The 17,367-nt window shown below is 31.6% G+C and overlaps 1 protein-coding gene across 2 annotated transcripts; it reads left to right on the forward strand.

Moving 5' to 3' along the window:
- The first annotated feature begins 23 nt into the window (after positions 1-23).
- Positions 24-15,799, forward strand: LOC137921513 (leukotriene A-4 hydrolase). 2 transcript variants are annotated; one of them, XM_068764295.1, is made up of 11 exons: positions 24-229; positions 669-727; positions 900-1,012; positions 3,126-3,268; positions 6,558-6,669; positions 6,784-7,004; positions 8,209-8,407; positions 9,455-9,676; positions 12,798-12,945; positions 14,104-14,275; positions 15,181-15,799. In XM_068764295.1, the coding sequence occupies exons 1-11, from the start codon at positions 39-41 to the stop codon at positions 15,623-15,625; spliced, it is 2,025 nt and encodes a 674-aa protein (XP_068620396.1). In that variant the 5' UTR covers positions 24-38; the 3' UTR covers positions 15,626-15,799. The 2 variants fall into 2 exon arrangements, with proteins under 2 accessions (XP_068620396.1, XP_068620397.1); XM_068764296.1 differs by lacking the exon at positions 12,798-12,945 and adding an exon at positions 12,977-13,124.
- Positions 15,800-17,367: the final 1,568 nt, after the last annotated feature.

The raw sequence follows: 17,367 nt of genomic DNA on the forward strand, positions 1-17,367 counted from the left end.
GATGAGTATTAGTTAAACTTTTTATTTATCTGTTAAAAATGGCTGTCATTTGCACAAATGCTTTCAAGCGGCATTTTCGCCTGGTTTTCAATAAAAGACCTAAAATTTACAAACCTGAAAAAGCCTACGGCACATTATTAACGAAACGTCACATTTTATCTTCTATAACTAAATACAGTACAAAGAACTTTTGTAATTCCGCATCACACAAATATTTCGCAATAACCAAGTAAGTTTAGCTTTATCATGTCATCAATAATAATCTTTGCGAAAAGATATTGTTCGAAAATATAGCAAACAAGAATGCTTAGATAAATTTTAATATTGTAGAACAGCTTCGTAAGGGATTCACGTAATTTCTAATTACTTTGATTAAATTTTTAATTGCTATTAACAATGATATACAAAAAATAATTTTACTCATACTTGCTATAGTTTATGCATTCGCAAGAATTACCAACATCTATTTTATTGCATTAAAAAAGGTCATATCTTAATAAAAAGGTGGAGGAAATCTTGCGAAACTATCGAACGGCTTTCTATTCAATCTGAATCTATAGATAATGGTCATTGCTGAATTGTAGTTCATTGGTGAAGCACATCAATATGGTCACCATGAATTATTTTTCTTTTTGGATTTATACAATACTTATTTTCTTTTGTTTTAGACAAGAGAAAGCTATGGGTGCCTTGAGTCCTCTTGATCCTTCTTCATTTTCTCGGCCAGGTAATATTCTTATCTCTATTTTAATAGTTTCAATTTATTTATCATTTTAAATATTTATTATTTATTTTTTTGTGGTACAATCAAATCTAAGACTCTTAAAAATATGATATTTTTGATGTACTATTGTGCTAAGAACTTATTAATACTGTAAAAATTATTTACTTTGTTACAGAAATAGCAATAATTAGACATGTTTCTCTGGTACTGGATGTGGACTTTGAAAATAAAGTGCTGGCAGGAATTGCAGACCTTAACTTTGATATTCTACATGCTACGGATGAAATAGTATGTAATTTTTATAATAAATTTTAAGTATTTAGTTAATAATAGACTATCTAAAGATTTCGGACCTACTTTCATTTGGTGATTATGCATGCAACTTGAAGTTCTACTACAAAGCAAGAATACAAATTATAATGTATATACTAATAACAATGATGATGATTTTTTTTTTTAAAAATTTTTTCATTACAATTTATATGTAATATATGTGAAATTGTTTTGACTGTGTATTTTATAGAACATTCTAATTCTCCTACACCAAAGCTTTTTCAAAGCAAATGAACCATATTTTCTTTTTCTGAAAAGAAATGTCTCAATATTGAAAATAGCATGAATTTTTTTACAATTTTATGAACATTTTAATATTTTATGCAACATATATGTATATAGGTATACATTAATAAATGGAGATAAATTAATATCAAATATTATTAGGCTAAACTAGCTTTTATCAAGTAAAAACTTTTATCATTTGTAAAATTTTAACTGATATCTTGTACATTCCATGGTTTTGCAGGGTGAAATTATTATAACTATATCAATATAAGTAGCAATAATTTTGAGTACATGGTTTGACAAAATATTCAATATTATTTTAAATACAGACCATTTTAGTATGAACTTTTGTATAAAAAACCATGTTTTTAAAACCACAGTTAAAGTAAGTAATAGTGAGTGAAAATTAGAAAAGATTTACAGTCAGACAGAAACAGTGTGCATGAAATTCATCTCTCTTATCTGTGTATACCCTAACCAACACAATTAGAGAAACACAAAAAAGTAGATTATTTTAAAGTTTTTGTAAATCTTGAGAACTAGTTTTAATAACGTGTAAGTACCTTCTTAAGAAATAACATACGTTAAAAATTTGACACTTTTGAAGTGTGATACAGGTTTTATGGCTCTTTTAAGAATTTGCTGACATCAAGTATTCTAATTGTTTCTGATAAGAACTTCGTTGGATGATGGGTGTGGTGATTGTGGTTCATTTAACTGTTTGCTTTTAATAGTGCATATTGTTATGATACAAAATGAGTGATTTACCACATATTGAATAGGTATCTTAAAACGGACATCTATGTCACTGGTTGACCCATTTCTGCTTTGCCCTCGATCATGGTTACTGCCCTAGCCACTAAAGTTGATGGTAAATCATTCATTTCGTACTGTGGCAGAATGAAGTTTAAATAATTTTATCATGCAAAAGTTTCGTTACATACTTTCAGCCTAGACTTTACAAATATAAAAATATAAATGATGTTATAAATAATCGAAAATGTTTATTGATTTTCACTTGTAACTGTTTTAATTTTTCTTAGACAGATAGATAATGTCTGTCATAACAAGTGGTTTTATTCTTATCTTCAAAACTGTCGCCATTCATATCAAAACGGGACAGATCTAAAGACGATGAGTTGCAAAAGCTTTGAAGGGATGAATGTATATATATATATATATATATATATATATATATATAATTTAACGTCAATTAATATATGTATATTAAACCTTATCCAAAAAACAATGATTTTATTTAAAAAAAAACTAGCTGCGCCCATGACATTATCTGCATTGAATTTAGCAAAAAAAATGTTCAAATTTTTTCGTTTCAGAATTTTGCTAATAGTAGTTAAGTTACTTCTTATTACTTGCCAGTTTAAATCCTGTCAAAATCAGTTAAGTCATATGCGAGGTTAACTAGAACAAATTGACAGATTTTCTTATGCATGTAATAAAAAGATTTTAATATTACGAGACAAACACTCTAATTTTACATATTTAGATATATATTTTAACTAATCAGTGAGGTATTTTTGCTAGGTAAGGTGCTTTAAACTGAAAAATTTTAAAGCTTCTTTCTTATGCATAGAGTTTTTCCAGAAAACAAACAAACAAAGAGACCACATAGACCACAACCCCCAGAGCTGGCCAATAACATTCAATATCCTGTTCTCTATCTGGTTTATATATTTGCCTTTTTATTGATACTGGGTTGTTAACCATTACAATATTAATATTAGAGGTTTTTGAGTAATTATAGTACCCATGTAGAATCATGAAGATCTTTTCAATATATTACACCATTGCTCGAATCTAAAACGCCTAAATATTTCAGATTTTAGATGTAAATAATTTGACAATACAATCAGTAGAATTAAAGGACGGCACACAATTGAAATATAATATTGACGAACACATTCCTAATTTCGGCTCAAAACTATCTGTAACATTACCAAATTCACTTCCTGCTGGTCAAAAGTAAGTTTAACAAATTTGTTTTACTAAATTTTCATTGAATTTTTCTTAATCAATATGATAGAATCAAGCATAAAATATTTTTAAAGCACAGTAAAGATTATCCAAATCAAAGAATCGGCAGCTGAATGTTGCCGGGATGACGTAAATTTGGAAAAATCTGTCAGCAGCTTCATTCTTGACTTCGTAGATGATGTGTATAAGCCTCGTATGATTAAAGAATACAGAGATGATATGCTTTACAATCCTAATAGGAGTAAACACAAAGTTGATATATATAACCCTAAAATGAGTGAACGCAATCGTGATGTGTGTAATCCTAAGGAGAATAAACATAAACCTAATAAGAGTGAACACAAGTGTGATGTATGCGATCCTGGTATGAGTAAATACAGAGTAGATGTTTATAATCCTACGATGCGTAAACACAAATGTGAAATATGTGATCCTGATGCAAGAAAATATAATGTCGACGTACATAACCCTACGATTAGTAAACAAAAAGTTGAAGAGTACAATCCTAAGAGAGATTTTAAAATTAATCCTGATAAGACTGAACGCAAACGTGAAATATGTGATCATGATGTAAAAAAACACAAAATTGATGTGTGTAAACCTACGATTAGTAAACACAAAATTGAAGAGTTCACTTTTGATGAGAGTGATGATAATATTGACCACAAATGTGAAATATGTGATCCTGATATAAGAAAACATAAAGTTGATGTATATAAACCTACAATGAGTAAACACAAAATTGAAGAGTATACTCCTAATGAGAGTGAACATAAAATTATTTCTGATGAGTGTGGTTACAAATGTGACGAATATGTTCCGGATGTAAGAAAACATAAAGTTGACGTATGTGACCCTACAATCAGTCAACACAAAATTGAAGAGTATACTCCTGATGAGAGTGAACATAAAATTATTTCTGATGAGTGTGGTTACAAATCTGACGAATATGTTCCGGGTGTAGGAAAACATAAAGTTGGCGTATGTGACCCTAAAATCAGTCAACACAAAATTGAAGAGTATACTCCTGATGAGAGTGAACATAAAATTATTTCTGATGAGTGTGGTTACAAATGTGACGAATATGATCCGGATGTAAGAAAACACAAAGTTGACGTATGTGGCCCTAAAATCAGTCAACACAAAATTGAAGAGTATACACTTGATAAGAGAGAACATAAAATTGATAAAATCAATCCTGGTAATATTGAACACAAATGTGACAAATGTGATCCTGATATGAGAAAACACAAAGCTGACAATGACCCTACTATGTGTAAACATAGAATTGAAGAGTATAATCCTGATAAGACTGAACGTAAATGTGACATGTGTGGTCGTGATATAAGTACATATAAAAAAAATGAAACTTATAAACCTAACTTAACTAAATATAAAAATAATGACTCTGAAAACGAAACGTGTAAATCCAATGAGGATATTTCTAAACCTTGTATTAGTAAAGATAAGGATATCTGTAAATCTTATACGCGTAAACACGAGGAAGATATCTGCAAACCATATTTCAGTAAAACTAAAAATGCTGCCTCTAAAACATCGCTTAGTAAACAGATAGACGATTTTCCTTATACGAGCGAAAATGAAGATGACACAAGCAGCTTCAAAATACGGAATCGTATATGTACACCATATACGAGTTCGCATAAAGATATCTGCAAACCATACTTGAGTACACAGAAACAAGACCAACATAAGCCATACATCAATACACAGAAAGATGATATCAGCAAATCACATACGAGTACACAGAAAGACGATATCTGCAAATCACATATAAGTACACAGAAAGATGACATTTGCAAACCGTACATGAAGAATGTACGTAGAGAAAATACCTGTAAACCACATATGAGCAAAAATAAAGACGACATCTGTAAACCTTATTTGAGTATAACTAATAGAAAAGCTAAAGGAAAGAAAGATCTAGATTTCGAAGAGGATGTCTGTCATATGCGTGTGGGGGGTTATTCACGTGATGACTCTGAACCCTGGGAGCATAATAGGTTAGAAATTAACTTGCGTTTCATGTATATTTTTGTACATATATGGTTTTCTTTGGATACTATATAGATATGTGTAGCCTAAATAAGAAATAATATCCAAATTAAATCCCTTAACGTGGTGTTTGTCGTTCGGCCCTGCTTCTTGCGTCTCCGGTGCTCATAATCTAATAGATTCGCGGTTGATTAAACTCATCATTATAAAACTACTTGTTTTTTGATTAGTTTAGTTTAATTTAGTCAATAATTTGCTTGATTGTATCATTTTGGTAACATCCGATATACTACACTGTTTGTTAACCTCCCACACATTCTAGTGTTATTTTCATCATCATAATATAGAATAACTTTTTAGTGATAGCGTTATAAATTATATATAGTCGTCTTGAGGTTGATTCTAAAGTGCGACATTCAAACAATATACAGCCAAAATTTTTGTCTCTTGTTACCTCATGGATATTTGGATTCTTTATTCCAGTTCACATTAGAATTAGATAATTTTCGAAAAAAAAATCTGTACTATCAAAAATATTATCAGTTAAAAGCCGTAACGTGAATAAAGAGCTTGTACTGGTTAATATGAAAAAAAATCTATTTGAAAACTTTGTTAGCAATTGGCTAGAAAAATGTGAAAAACAAGGAAGCTGATAACAAACAAATAAGTTAATTCAATCATGTTCCGTAAGAATTAATTATCTGACTTGACTATGAATGCTATTTTCAACGAGGAAACATGTGATTTAATCTCACAACTTTACGCAAAGCCCACAACATCGAACTCACTTTATATAAATTAGACCGTGTAAAATCTTTAGGGTATTTACTTACTGTTTTTTTCTACTTCTACTGGTCATGTTACTTGTGGAAGATTACTGGAACTAGAAAATTACTAAATGCTTGCGGGGTAAAATTATTTTTGACTATCGCTCGCTAGAATTGCCTTCTGGTAGAAATAGTTTCATCCAGTAGGAGCACCGGAAAAGATACATAAAAACTATCCAACTAAATTTCATGTCCAAACCACAAAGGGATTCCGTTGGATCAATCATTTTACCGTTGTTATTGAATATCCACAAAATACGATGAAGTTTAGTTCTGCATAAATTGTACATACGCCATTAGGTGTTACCGTACGCAACATCACTGCTTTTCCCTCTTAGGAAATATCAAACTTAGCTTTAGTTTTACAATGTATTCACGTTTGACTTTAGATTAATGTATTGCAAAGATTTTCTAATAAAAATTGTCCATTTTAGGTTAATTTTAAGAATTAAATATAGGACATCTCCATCAGCTTCGGCATTGCAATGGTTAGAACCTAACCAGACGTCTGGGAAAAAACATCCGTACATGTTTAGTCAGTGTCAGGTAGAATTTTTGTTATCTAGTATTGCTTTTTAAATATGAAACATATTAAAAAGACATTTATTGCTATTATAAATCAGTTATTAAAGATTGATAATATAAATATTATTTTGTTAGCCAATCCACGCTCGTTCTATTTTACCATGCCAAGACACGCCGGCTGTGAAGTTCACATATGACGCCGAGGTAACAGCTCCTGAGGAATTTACTGTGCTCATGAGCGCAATCCGGGGAGAGAACCGCAGCAAAAGAACTATGTTCCAGCAATCGGTGCCCATACCTTCCTACCTGCTCGCCATTGCTGTGGGCGTATTAGAACACAGACGCCTTGGGCCGCGGTAAGTCCAAAATCTAGTCTTTTTTAAACTACGATAACCTTGATTATTAAATTATTGAATAAATCAATATTTCCAAAGGTGAACCTAGGGCTCTACGATAGACTCGAAGGGGCTATACATGAAAAAGTAGGTTCGCAATTGTTAATCGGTTCAACGAACACTAATCTGCTTTTGATAGCGAAGAACTAAAATATGGATTCATGTATCAATGTAGGCAGATAATATTTCAAGATACTCAGCGACTGTTGCATATTCCATGTTCTCAGCCAAAAATTTAGATATTCCATATTTAGTACATGTCGAGATTTGAAAAGCATTTCATTTATCGTCGATTTTTGGGGATATGTAAGAAAAGTAGACGCAGTGAGTGGACCGGAACCAGCAAAATCTTAGTAGTAGTCTATGAAACAATAAATCTACAAACCTCTGATTTAGATGGAGGAAAAAATGTTAAATATGTCGTACATTTTGCAGTTCATTTATTTTAAATGTTTAAGGTAAATTGTAGTATAACTTCTTGTTTTCCTGTCATAGATAGAGTCAAGGTGCACAAGGTTATCTATTTATTGCATTGCATTTTACATTTGTACTGACATTGACCTATGTTGTTCATAGATTTAAGTTCTTATCTACAATAATTCGACGAAAATATTCTGTAACACGCAAATCTCTTTTTTACCTATTATAAACGATGTTTTTGTAATTGGCAAACAGTTTCAACCCTAAATTTTAATTATTTATTGAATCAAAATTCTTCATTACAAACAACATAAAAATCAAACATTTAAAATAATTATTTCACCATGACAATTTAAAAAATGGAGAATATACTTACAAGATATTTAATAATAAATTTATAATTATAATATTTATTAAAAACAGCTTTTCGCAGCTCTTAACATGAATGATTGAATCTTAAGTTTCTACTGTGCCATTGATAGCATCATTGATTTTTATATTTTGTTAACAAACGAACAACATTTAATATTTGTTTCTGCTCAATACAGTTTCATGTATCTAGTTATCAAATATAAAGTTACTAAAGGCTTTGAGTTTGCTCTAGCAATTTTGAGAAATAAAATAAAATTTTCTTGTTACTGCCACTTGATTAATTTTTTTTTATAATATATCCCGCGGAGAGATTTGGACGGCCTGAAAGAAATGTTATATTGTTAACTTATAAATGTATAAATGTAATTATCAGCTCATTAGTATGGTCCGAGAAAGAAGAAATCGAGCGAAGCGCTTGGGAATTCGCCGAGACTGAGAAATATCTGGAAGCTGCGGAAAACCTTTGTGGTCCTTATCAATGGGGCCAATACGACCTTCTGGTCCTACCACCTTCTTTCCCTTATGGCGGCATGGAAAATCCATGTCTGACTTTTGTAACGCCGACCCTGTTGGTAAGTATTTATTTACACCAGGTTTTTTTTTACTGTGTGTCCATAGCTTATTTCTATCAACGTTTATCACAAATGTCTCGCACTATTGGAAATATTCGCATGGGACATCGATCATAATGGCTATAAAATTACATTATTGATGTTTTTTTTTAATATAAATGTTGATACGAAATTGTGATATAGAAATTATATTAAAAAGCAACAAGTTTTATGCTGCTCAAAAGTAAGACGTTATTTGCCGTAGCGATTATAAATAGCGCTCTTTTATAAGCAAGTAAAAGACGATATTATTCGCGACATTTGTAAAGAAATTTAGAAATTCTTTTACATGGGGCTCCTTTTAAAGACGTGCAAGGAACAAATAATATAGTGGTTTTTTATCATCGTTCTCTTCATTAACGTGAAATTGCATCCTAATCCCTTTGTTAAAGGCGTAGTCTTTCTGCGTATTTTCACTTGCTATCTATCAATCATTGTACTTCACAGATCGACCAGAAATCCTAGACAATCAAACACCACAAATCCTAGATTAAACAGAAATGATTCCGAAATATGCCTAATCAAAAAAGTGTCACACGAACGGAAGACATATCGTGTAAACACAGCCTTAACTCGTTATAACAAATCAATGATTTAAGTTATGAATTTTTAGTTTTTACACACAAGACATTTCAAATGACAAAGTTGCGAACTCGAGAACCTTTTGGCCCAAACGGCCAATGGTTCACTTCAGCTCACTCCATTTCTTTACCCACGGGGTTAAATAAATATTTTTGAGTATCAAAGTTATTTACAAAAATTTCGAATAATAAACAATTTACAAAACAATTATACAATTAAGTAAAAAAAGTTATTGAACAGAAAACCGACAGTTGCTTATATATGCGTCTTTAGCTCACGCCAGAGACTTAGAGTAAACTCATATCTGTCCACACGGGCTTCAAAAGGTTCAAATTTGGCGTCTATAAGTTGCGACACTGCCTTATCCTTCAGCCGACCTCACTGTTCAATGCAAGTGCCATTCAATAGGGCTTGTTCATCTTCCAGGCAGGTGATAGAAGCCAAGCCGATGTGATTGTCCACGAGATTATGCACAGCTGGACAGGAAATCTAGTAACAAACAGAAACTTCGAACACTTCTGGCTAAATGAAGGCTTCACAGTGTTCCTTGAGAGGAAAGTTGGAGCATCTCTCATAGCTGATCCCGCGGAAGCCAAACGGAGCAGAGATTTTCACAGTCTACTTGGTCTGCAGGAGTTGAGTGAGACGGTATGTAATTATTATATATACAATGTGTTCGGTCACTGTATAAAGATGAAATTTATATCTTCAACATTGGAACTTTGAATAGGACTCTTATTGGTCGTCAACTTTTTTTCTTTATCTAAGGTTTTGTGGAGAAGAAACAGGAGGAAACTCCACCACAATACAAAACTTTAAACACTTTAAAAAAAGTTTAATAATACAGATCTATGTATCCACTTTCCCACTTTTCTAAATACACAATTTGTGTAAGATGTTAAAATCAGCGATGAGCAACATGCGGCCCGTTAAACATGTTTATGCGGCCTGCCAAGAATTTCTAAAATTGAATTTATTTTGTCGACCTTCTCACCAGTGGTGTACCAAGAACTTTTGCCGCCCGGGGCGATCTCCAGTTTGCCGCCCCTTCTATTATAAGTCAATCAAATAGTGGTTTTTTATAAATTAATACACATAAATAAATTATTAAGTTATTTAATCAATATTAATTAATACACAGAGTAAATTTTTTTAGACATGTGTATGCACTCGTAAACATATTTATATAATATCTACTCTTCTTTCTAGCTTTCATACTAGAAAAATCGTGTATAATGCTCTTAAAATTAAAATTATTTGTAATTTCTTGTTCTATTGGCAATATTGCAAGAGTTTTTGGTCTTAATTGACTCATTGTAGAACGAAGATAATTTTTTATCAACTTCAATTTTAAGAAGCTTCTTTCGCAACTACCGACACTGATTGAAATTGTTAAAAAAATTCTTAAATAAATTACAATGTTGGGAACAGAATTTTAATTTATTATTTAAGAAAGAAAATAAATATGAAATGAATATGTTGCTTTTTACAACTATAAGTAAATTTAAAAAATGCCGCCCCAAGGTAAGTGCCGCCTGGTGCGGACCGCACCCACCGCCCCCCCCTAGGTACGCCACTGCTTCTCACCAATATATTGTTATTAAACTAGTTATAATAAAATGGTCGTACGTGCTTAACCGAAACCATTAATTAATAATAACCACCGATCAAAACTAAGTAATGCACGAATAGAAAGCTTCGTACGTGTTACATATACGCTGATATCGAGAAAAAGGTCCCAAATTTCTTGTTAAAATTTTCAAGTATATTAGTTTTTCCTTAATTGGTTATTTTTATTTTATATTTAAATTTGTATAATTACTTTTTATACTATTTATTAAAAATAAAGTTTTAAATAAATAATGTTAAAAAAAGTGTAAATTATTATATTAGGCAAATGGGGAAATTATATTTTGAAAGAAACTATATTTAAATTATAAGTGTAAATTCCCGTATATTGGGATTAGTTAACATAAAATATTTGGCTTTGTTACAAACACGCTGTTTTCAGAGAAGAGTCCATAATAAAGATTTTTTTTAATATAAATATATTAGGAGCACCAGAAAGTAATGTCGCTTTCTTAAGTTAAATTCACACGACTACATTTTGAACAAGTTTTTATTTCTAAACAATATATTCACTTCGTTATCAATAACCTTTTGCCATTTAGTATACATATCTACAATGCCGAAGCGGTAAAAATCAATCGGTTTTTCTGTAAAATGTGTCGACAGAAACGGCATTACTTTCCGGTACCCCTAATATAAATAAACAGACGTCATAGTTCCATAATGATATTGATTTTGGGCATTGTTATACAAACTACATTTTTTCTGAAATAAAAAAGTTATCTTAACACTAAGTAAGATATTGTCTGATAAGTAGTAAGTAGAACATGAGGTGTGCTTTATCTCGTTTAGTCTAATCAGTTGTCAAACTGATCATCATAAAAATAAAAATGATCATAAAAATATCTACCAGTAGACACTTATAGCAAACTTTGTACTATCAGGTGTTATTCTTACACTATTAATTTACCATAATCGAACATAGGGTATTGTTTGATGTGAAATTTATACTCACAGAGTGGTTGGTTATAAAGTTGTGTAGACATAAACAAATAAGTGTAAATGCTTTAAACGGGTCAAGTTAGCTAATTTAGCATCAAAAAGCTTTTAAGATTTTATTTCCAATGACCTGTATAAAGTAACCCTCTGAAATATTTATTTTTGCTTTTGGAATGCGACTGCTCAATTATTTCTGATAGTGTAGTCTGTAAGGACAAATAGTAAACAATAATTAATTATAATATGTAGTGATTCAAATTTAAAAACGCTTTTTCTAAAATATTTTCATTACATTATTCCTTATCTATGAAATCATTGATTTATGGATAGAGTTTATCATATATTATTTCTGCATATTTAAGCTCTATATCTGATCTTTGATTGTTTAAAATCCATTTAAAATTGTAGCCACACGCACGCACTTGTAACCTGTTATAGCCCCTTACAAATTCCTAGTCAACTCTAAAGTTGGTTTTGCAGGGTGGTCAGAGATAATGTTTAGATCATTTCAATATTCAACTCAATTTCGAAAAATAAAACTATGATTCAGCTTTCTTATATATATACAACTTTCTTACTTTCTAATGACGAAAATATACCAATAAATATAAATGACTATTTAGTTGCTTTGTATTATAGTAAACGCGTAATATTTGGAATACATTTATGTTTTTGTGCGGTATAGGCAAGTTTCATTTTAACAGGAACATGATTTAAAAAGTATATAAAAAATCCTCAAGATCTTTCATATCTGGCTACGAAGATATATACAAGCGTCCAGTGAACAACAGTCATCATAAAAACTGATCACCGTCGGTATCGACTGATAACTGAATTTTTTTTTTAACCAAAACCAGTTTACCACAAATACGAAGGATAGTGGTTATGCGTTTTAGCAATTTCTTGTTATTTATTAAGTTTTTAAATTATTTTATAAAATTAGAGGAAGTACCTCACGTAAGATACTCTTTTTTATGCGGTCCATATTCACCACATAAAAATGTACTTGTTAATTATTTTAGTAAAATATTTTTATAGCTACTTGTGTTATTCATTCGTGATTTTTTTTTTCGGTGGTTAGGTCACCACACAAAAACAGTATGAGTGTACATAACAATATACTAATTGTAATAAAACTAGAACTCCTATAAATATTTAATAAATAAATACAGACATTTTTATATCTCTGTATTTCTCGTAGATAAACGATCATTTCGGTCCCTCGAGTCCGCTAACGCGGTTGGTGCCGGACCTAGACGGAGTGCACCCCGACGATGCTTTCTCTCGAGTCCCCTACGAAAAGGGCTCGCTATTTCTACGGTATCTAGAAGACCTCGTAGGAGGACCCGGTAAGCTCACGTATATTTTATTGTTTTATAGGTAAACGAAGAATTGGGCCCGACAAACAACTTGACAAGGCTTGTCGTGGACCTAAATGGAATACATCCCGATGACGCTTTCTCGTCTATTCCGTATGAAAAAGGATCCTTGTTTCTTTATTATCTTGAGGATTTGTTCGGAGGACCAGGTAAAGTTTTTATTTCAATTGTACCAGACTCGATTTTAATACTGAATATAATTATCTCTCTATTGCTCTATTAAAATATAAAAAGTTAATTAGATAGTCCTTGAACTTTTCATTTATACATGGGAGCATTTGATTTAATACTTATATATATAAATATTCATTTTAATTTTTAAACAAATAGAGACTTCTAAACATGGTATGATAAAGTAATTTACAACTATTAACATTTTGCTTGACTGTGATAAAAAAGTCAACGCTTACTAAAAACTACATTTTTTTATATTTTACTATACAATCTTTAGAGTTTGTATAATAAATTATCCTCAATTCGAAAGCATGTGGTAGCTAATTCAAGAAAATTAATTTTAAACAACTATACTGTGTCAAAAACAGTTGGTTAAAGTTAAAATTTGGAAATCCGCCTATTGCAATTTGAATTTATTGACTGTGATTTATTGAAAGTTACTCATGATAACCCGAAGTTAAAAAACATTGAAAAATGTAGACACAGTACACTACAAAGTTCATAAAATTCATTTACTCTTTTGAATAGCAATAATTTTAAAAATATGTAGGTTTTTGTAAACAAAATTATCTAATATAACTTTTCTGGAATTAGCCACTATCTACCCTATCGCGGAATTTCGGTATGACTTATAATTATAACTTGTTACAATATGCTGTCTCCTGTTCTCTTGTACTTTTCAGTATTAAACTTCGTCTTCAATAACAACTGTTTGAGACTATGGGTATAAAGCTCTCTAGATGATTAAAGAAAGTAATGCTAAAAAGGGACTCATTTGTCTTTTTATGACTATAATAAAATCTTACGATGAAAAGCACTAGCGAGTATATTCTACAAACAAATGTCAATTTTTACACAAATATTAGAAGATAAACCTTTCATAACTATCAACGTATCTTGTATTGCTTGATATATTTAGGTGATTAATAAAGATCTTTTCCTTTTTATTTTTAGAAGTGTTTGACGAGTTCCTCCGATCTTACTTGGGCGAGTTCCAGAAGCGCTCGTTGGACACGGACCAGTTCAAAGACTACCTACTTAACTACTTCAGCGGCAACAACAACTTGAGCTACGTCGACTGGGACACTTGGTTTTACAGTAGCGGCATGCCTCCGATCATTCCCAAGTCTGTATTATATTTTTACAATTGACTAATGCTGTGTGTGTGAGTTCGCTTTCATATATATGACTTAATGGCTGTAGTCGGTACATTAGATTTTCCAATAGATTACATGACCGCTAAGTTCTAAGTTACTCGGGAAGATGCTTTATTGAATAACTGAATACAATGACCTCTGGTGCGAAATTTTGGCTTGGTCTATCACCGGAATCGGGTTTTTAACGCCCAATGTTAATACATTCAATATATCGTTTGTTTAATATGTTATTTTATCAAAAATATTATTGCTTAAATACATAGGAATAGTATTTAGTCATATTATTAATAACATAAGATCAGTTACTGACCACTTGAGTACCACGTAGGTAAATTGCCTGAAGAGCAATTTGTAATTTGTTTTTTAGAAACTGGAATCAAATTAAGCCTATTAATAGTATTGCCAGTTATCAAATGTTTTTTCTTGTTATTGTTTAATTGATTAAATTAAATGAATTCTATTTTTAAAAAAAAAATTTTCCTTTTCCTTTTCCTTTAATGGAAACCCCCAAGAACGGCAATCGTAGCTTAGGATGTCCACCCATGAGGTGGACAGACGAACTTGTTAAAATTGTATGAAGACACTATATACTAGCCGATTCCGACTAGTCCTATTGGAAATCTTTTAAACAGTAGTGGGCGTTTTATGGCACAAATGATGATGATAACACATTAAACACATTGAAAATATCCCTGATAATCCTACCACTATATATGAAGAGGTCCAACATTAAGAATAGTAGTAAATTAAGAACAAACATCTTTTACCGCTACTATCTCCGTCTTACTTCCAAAACAAGTCTATACAGTTAAGAATATTTTTTTTAAAATTGTAACTAAATGCACTTTCTAATAGATTCTTTTTCTTGCCTCAGTTACGACACATCAATGACGAAGGCTGTCACCGCACTCGTGACGAAGATAACGGAGCAGAGCGACTTCTCCTACGACGACGTGAAGTTGTTCACACCGCATCAAATGATTAATTTGCTGCAAGAGTTAATTGACAGAGATGCACTTCCAATTCAAAAACTTCGTAATTTAGGCAACGTATACAAAGTCAATGCTAGCAAGAACTCCGAGATCATTTACAGATGGTTGAGGCTGTGTATAAGGAGCCGAGATATAACTAGATTGGATGACGTGTTGAATTTCGTTAATCAACAAGGACGAATGAAGTATGTACGACCGATATATAGAGATCTGTATGCTTGGGAGGATGTCAGACAGCAGGCAATAGACAACTTCCTCAAGAACGAACCCTACATGATGCACGTCTCTGCTTACACGCTTCGAAAGGACTTACATTTGAGCGAATAACATTAGCGTAAGACTATGAAGAATGTGTTGAACACATTTGAGCTTATCAAAATTTTACTATTTTGACAGAAACATAACTATATAATTGTCCACAGTTCATATGTGTATTGTTTCTGTAATATATTTATCATTTATAAGGCATGCGTATATTGTTTACTATTTAATATTACAAAACCATAAAGAAATCAATTATTTTAATTTCATTTATTGAAGACTCCTTTCCCTTGTCTCCAATTAGTTTTCTTTTCCAATTAAGTAAAAATATTTTTTAAATTGTCGTGAGCATACAATGGAGTACGTAAGGATGATCGTATTTCTAGTCAATGGATTGTCATGGTCAATGGATTCGAGGAGATTAAAAGAATATAAGTGTCTCACAAAAATGAGAGTAGTAAGATCTGATATTCTCAATTTTCTTATACGCATCTGAATTCTAGATAATCTGCACGGCAGACCGAAGGGAGATTGACGCTTTTTAAATGTGGTGCTGGTGAAGGACACTGCGTATACCGTGGACTGCTAGGATATCTAACAGATCTCTCTTGATCTACTTCGTCTAACGACCAGGCTCTCTACCATTTGTTACAAGCGGATTTGAATTACTTCGACCACGTAGCTCTGAAGCAACCAAAGACTCGATAAGCCGGTTGTAAGAAAACAGAGGGAAAGACACCAAGAGGGCGATCATCAACCCGATGGGCGGATTGGGCAGGTGGTGACTGGCTTCAGCTTCTCAATAACTGAAGCACTCCGAAAAGCAGTTCATGGAGACCTTTAAATGAAACTCGTCGAATCGTTCAGAACTTTCCAGGAAAGGCACGACCTTCACTAATGAAGTTAAACGATCAAGAAAGTTATGAACTTTTTATTAAAAAATAGGAGGTTTAATTTATTCCAAAATGTTAATTGCGGTGTATTAAACATCTCTATACGTTGCGTAGTATCACTTTTTGAAGTTTATTATGAGAATTATCTTTAAGTATGATAACTGAGTTGCTACACCGGATAAGAACCACACAGCGACATATAAAATAGAACTATGCTCGACATCAACCGCAAATATGGCGAAATTTATTGGGAAGTGTGCGGGAAGCTCTCCCATAGATAAAACTAAGATTTTATCATCAAGTATAAAAGATTAGGTAGGAGCATTGCTAAATAAATTGAACAAAGCTTATGTCGTATGAAAATGAACATATCTTTAAAAAATCAGACATGGCACAGTCTCCCGTGTCGATATCGCTTGTCATATGGGGAAATAGTTCGCTTAAGTTTAATTATTAACCAACAATTTAAGGATGAATGTTATTAACAAAATAATTAGTTTACTTCACAATTGAACAATTTTTGCATAAGTTTCAGTTTTGTTTATTTTAGATTTATTTATTCCACAATAGTTTTTTTTTCCTATTCGTTATAACGCTTTGAAATTAACAAATTATCTTTACAGTAACTAAGCGAAAGAACTTTGAAGCCCCGCAAGTGATAACCAATGTATCTGAAGCTAAAACAAGTTTTGCCTATTGACTAGATTCCATCAAGTTAGCTGTACATGGGCAAGGTATCCACTTTTTAATATAAACCCAAATAGACTTAAAACCTATTTTTAGGTTTGTCAAATAACATTTTGTGTGTCAAGGTTTATCACTCCGGAAATCGATTTCATATAGGATATTCTCCTTGGGAATGTGTTCGCCTTCAATCTATTATCACTTTGAATTAAATGTGTAATTTTATATTAT

This window comes from Battus philenor, unplaced genomic scaffold (assembly GCF_028537555.1).
Source record: "Battus philenor isolate CCGP_79_NKW_IND1 unplaced genomic scaffold, ilBatPhil1.0.hap1 SCAF_19, whole genome shotgun sequence".
In the NCBI taxonomy this organism is placed as follows: Eukaryota; Metazoa; Arthropoda; class Insecta; order Lepidoptera; family Papilionidae; genus Battus; species Battus philenor.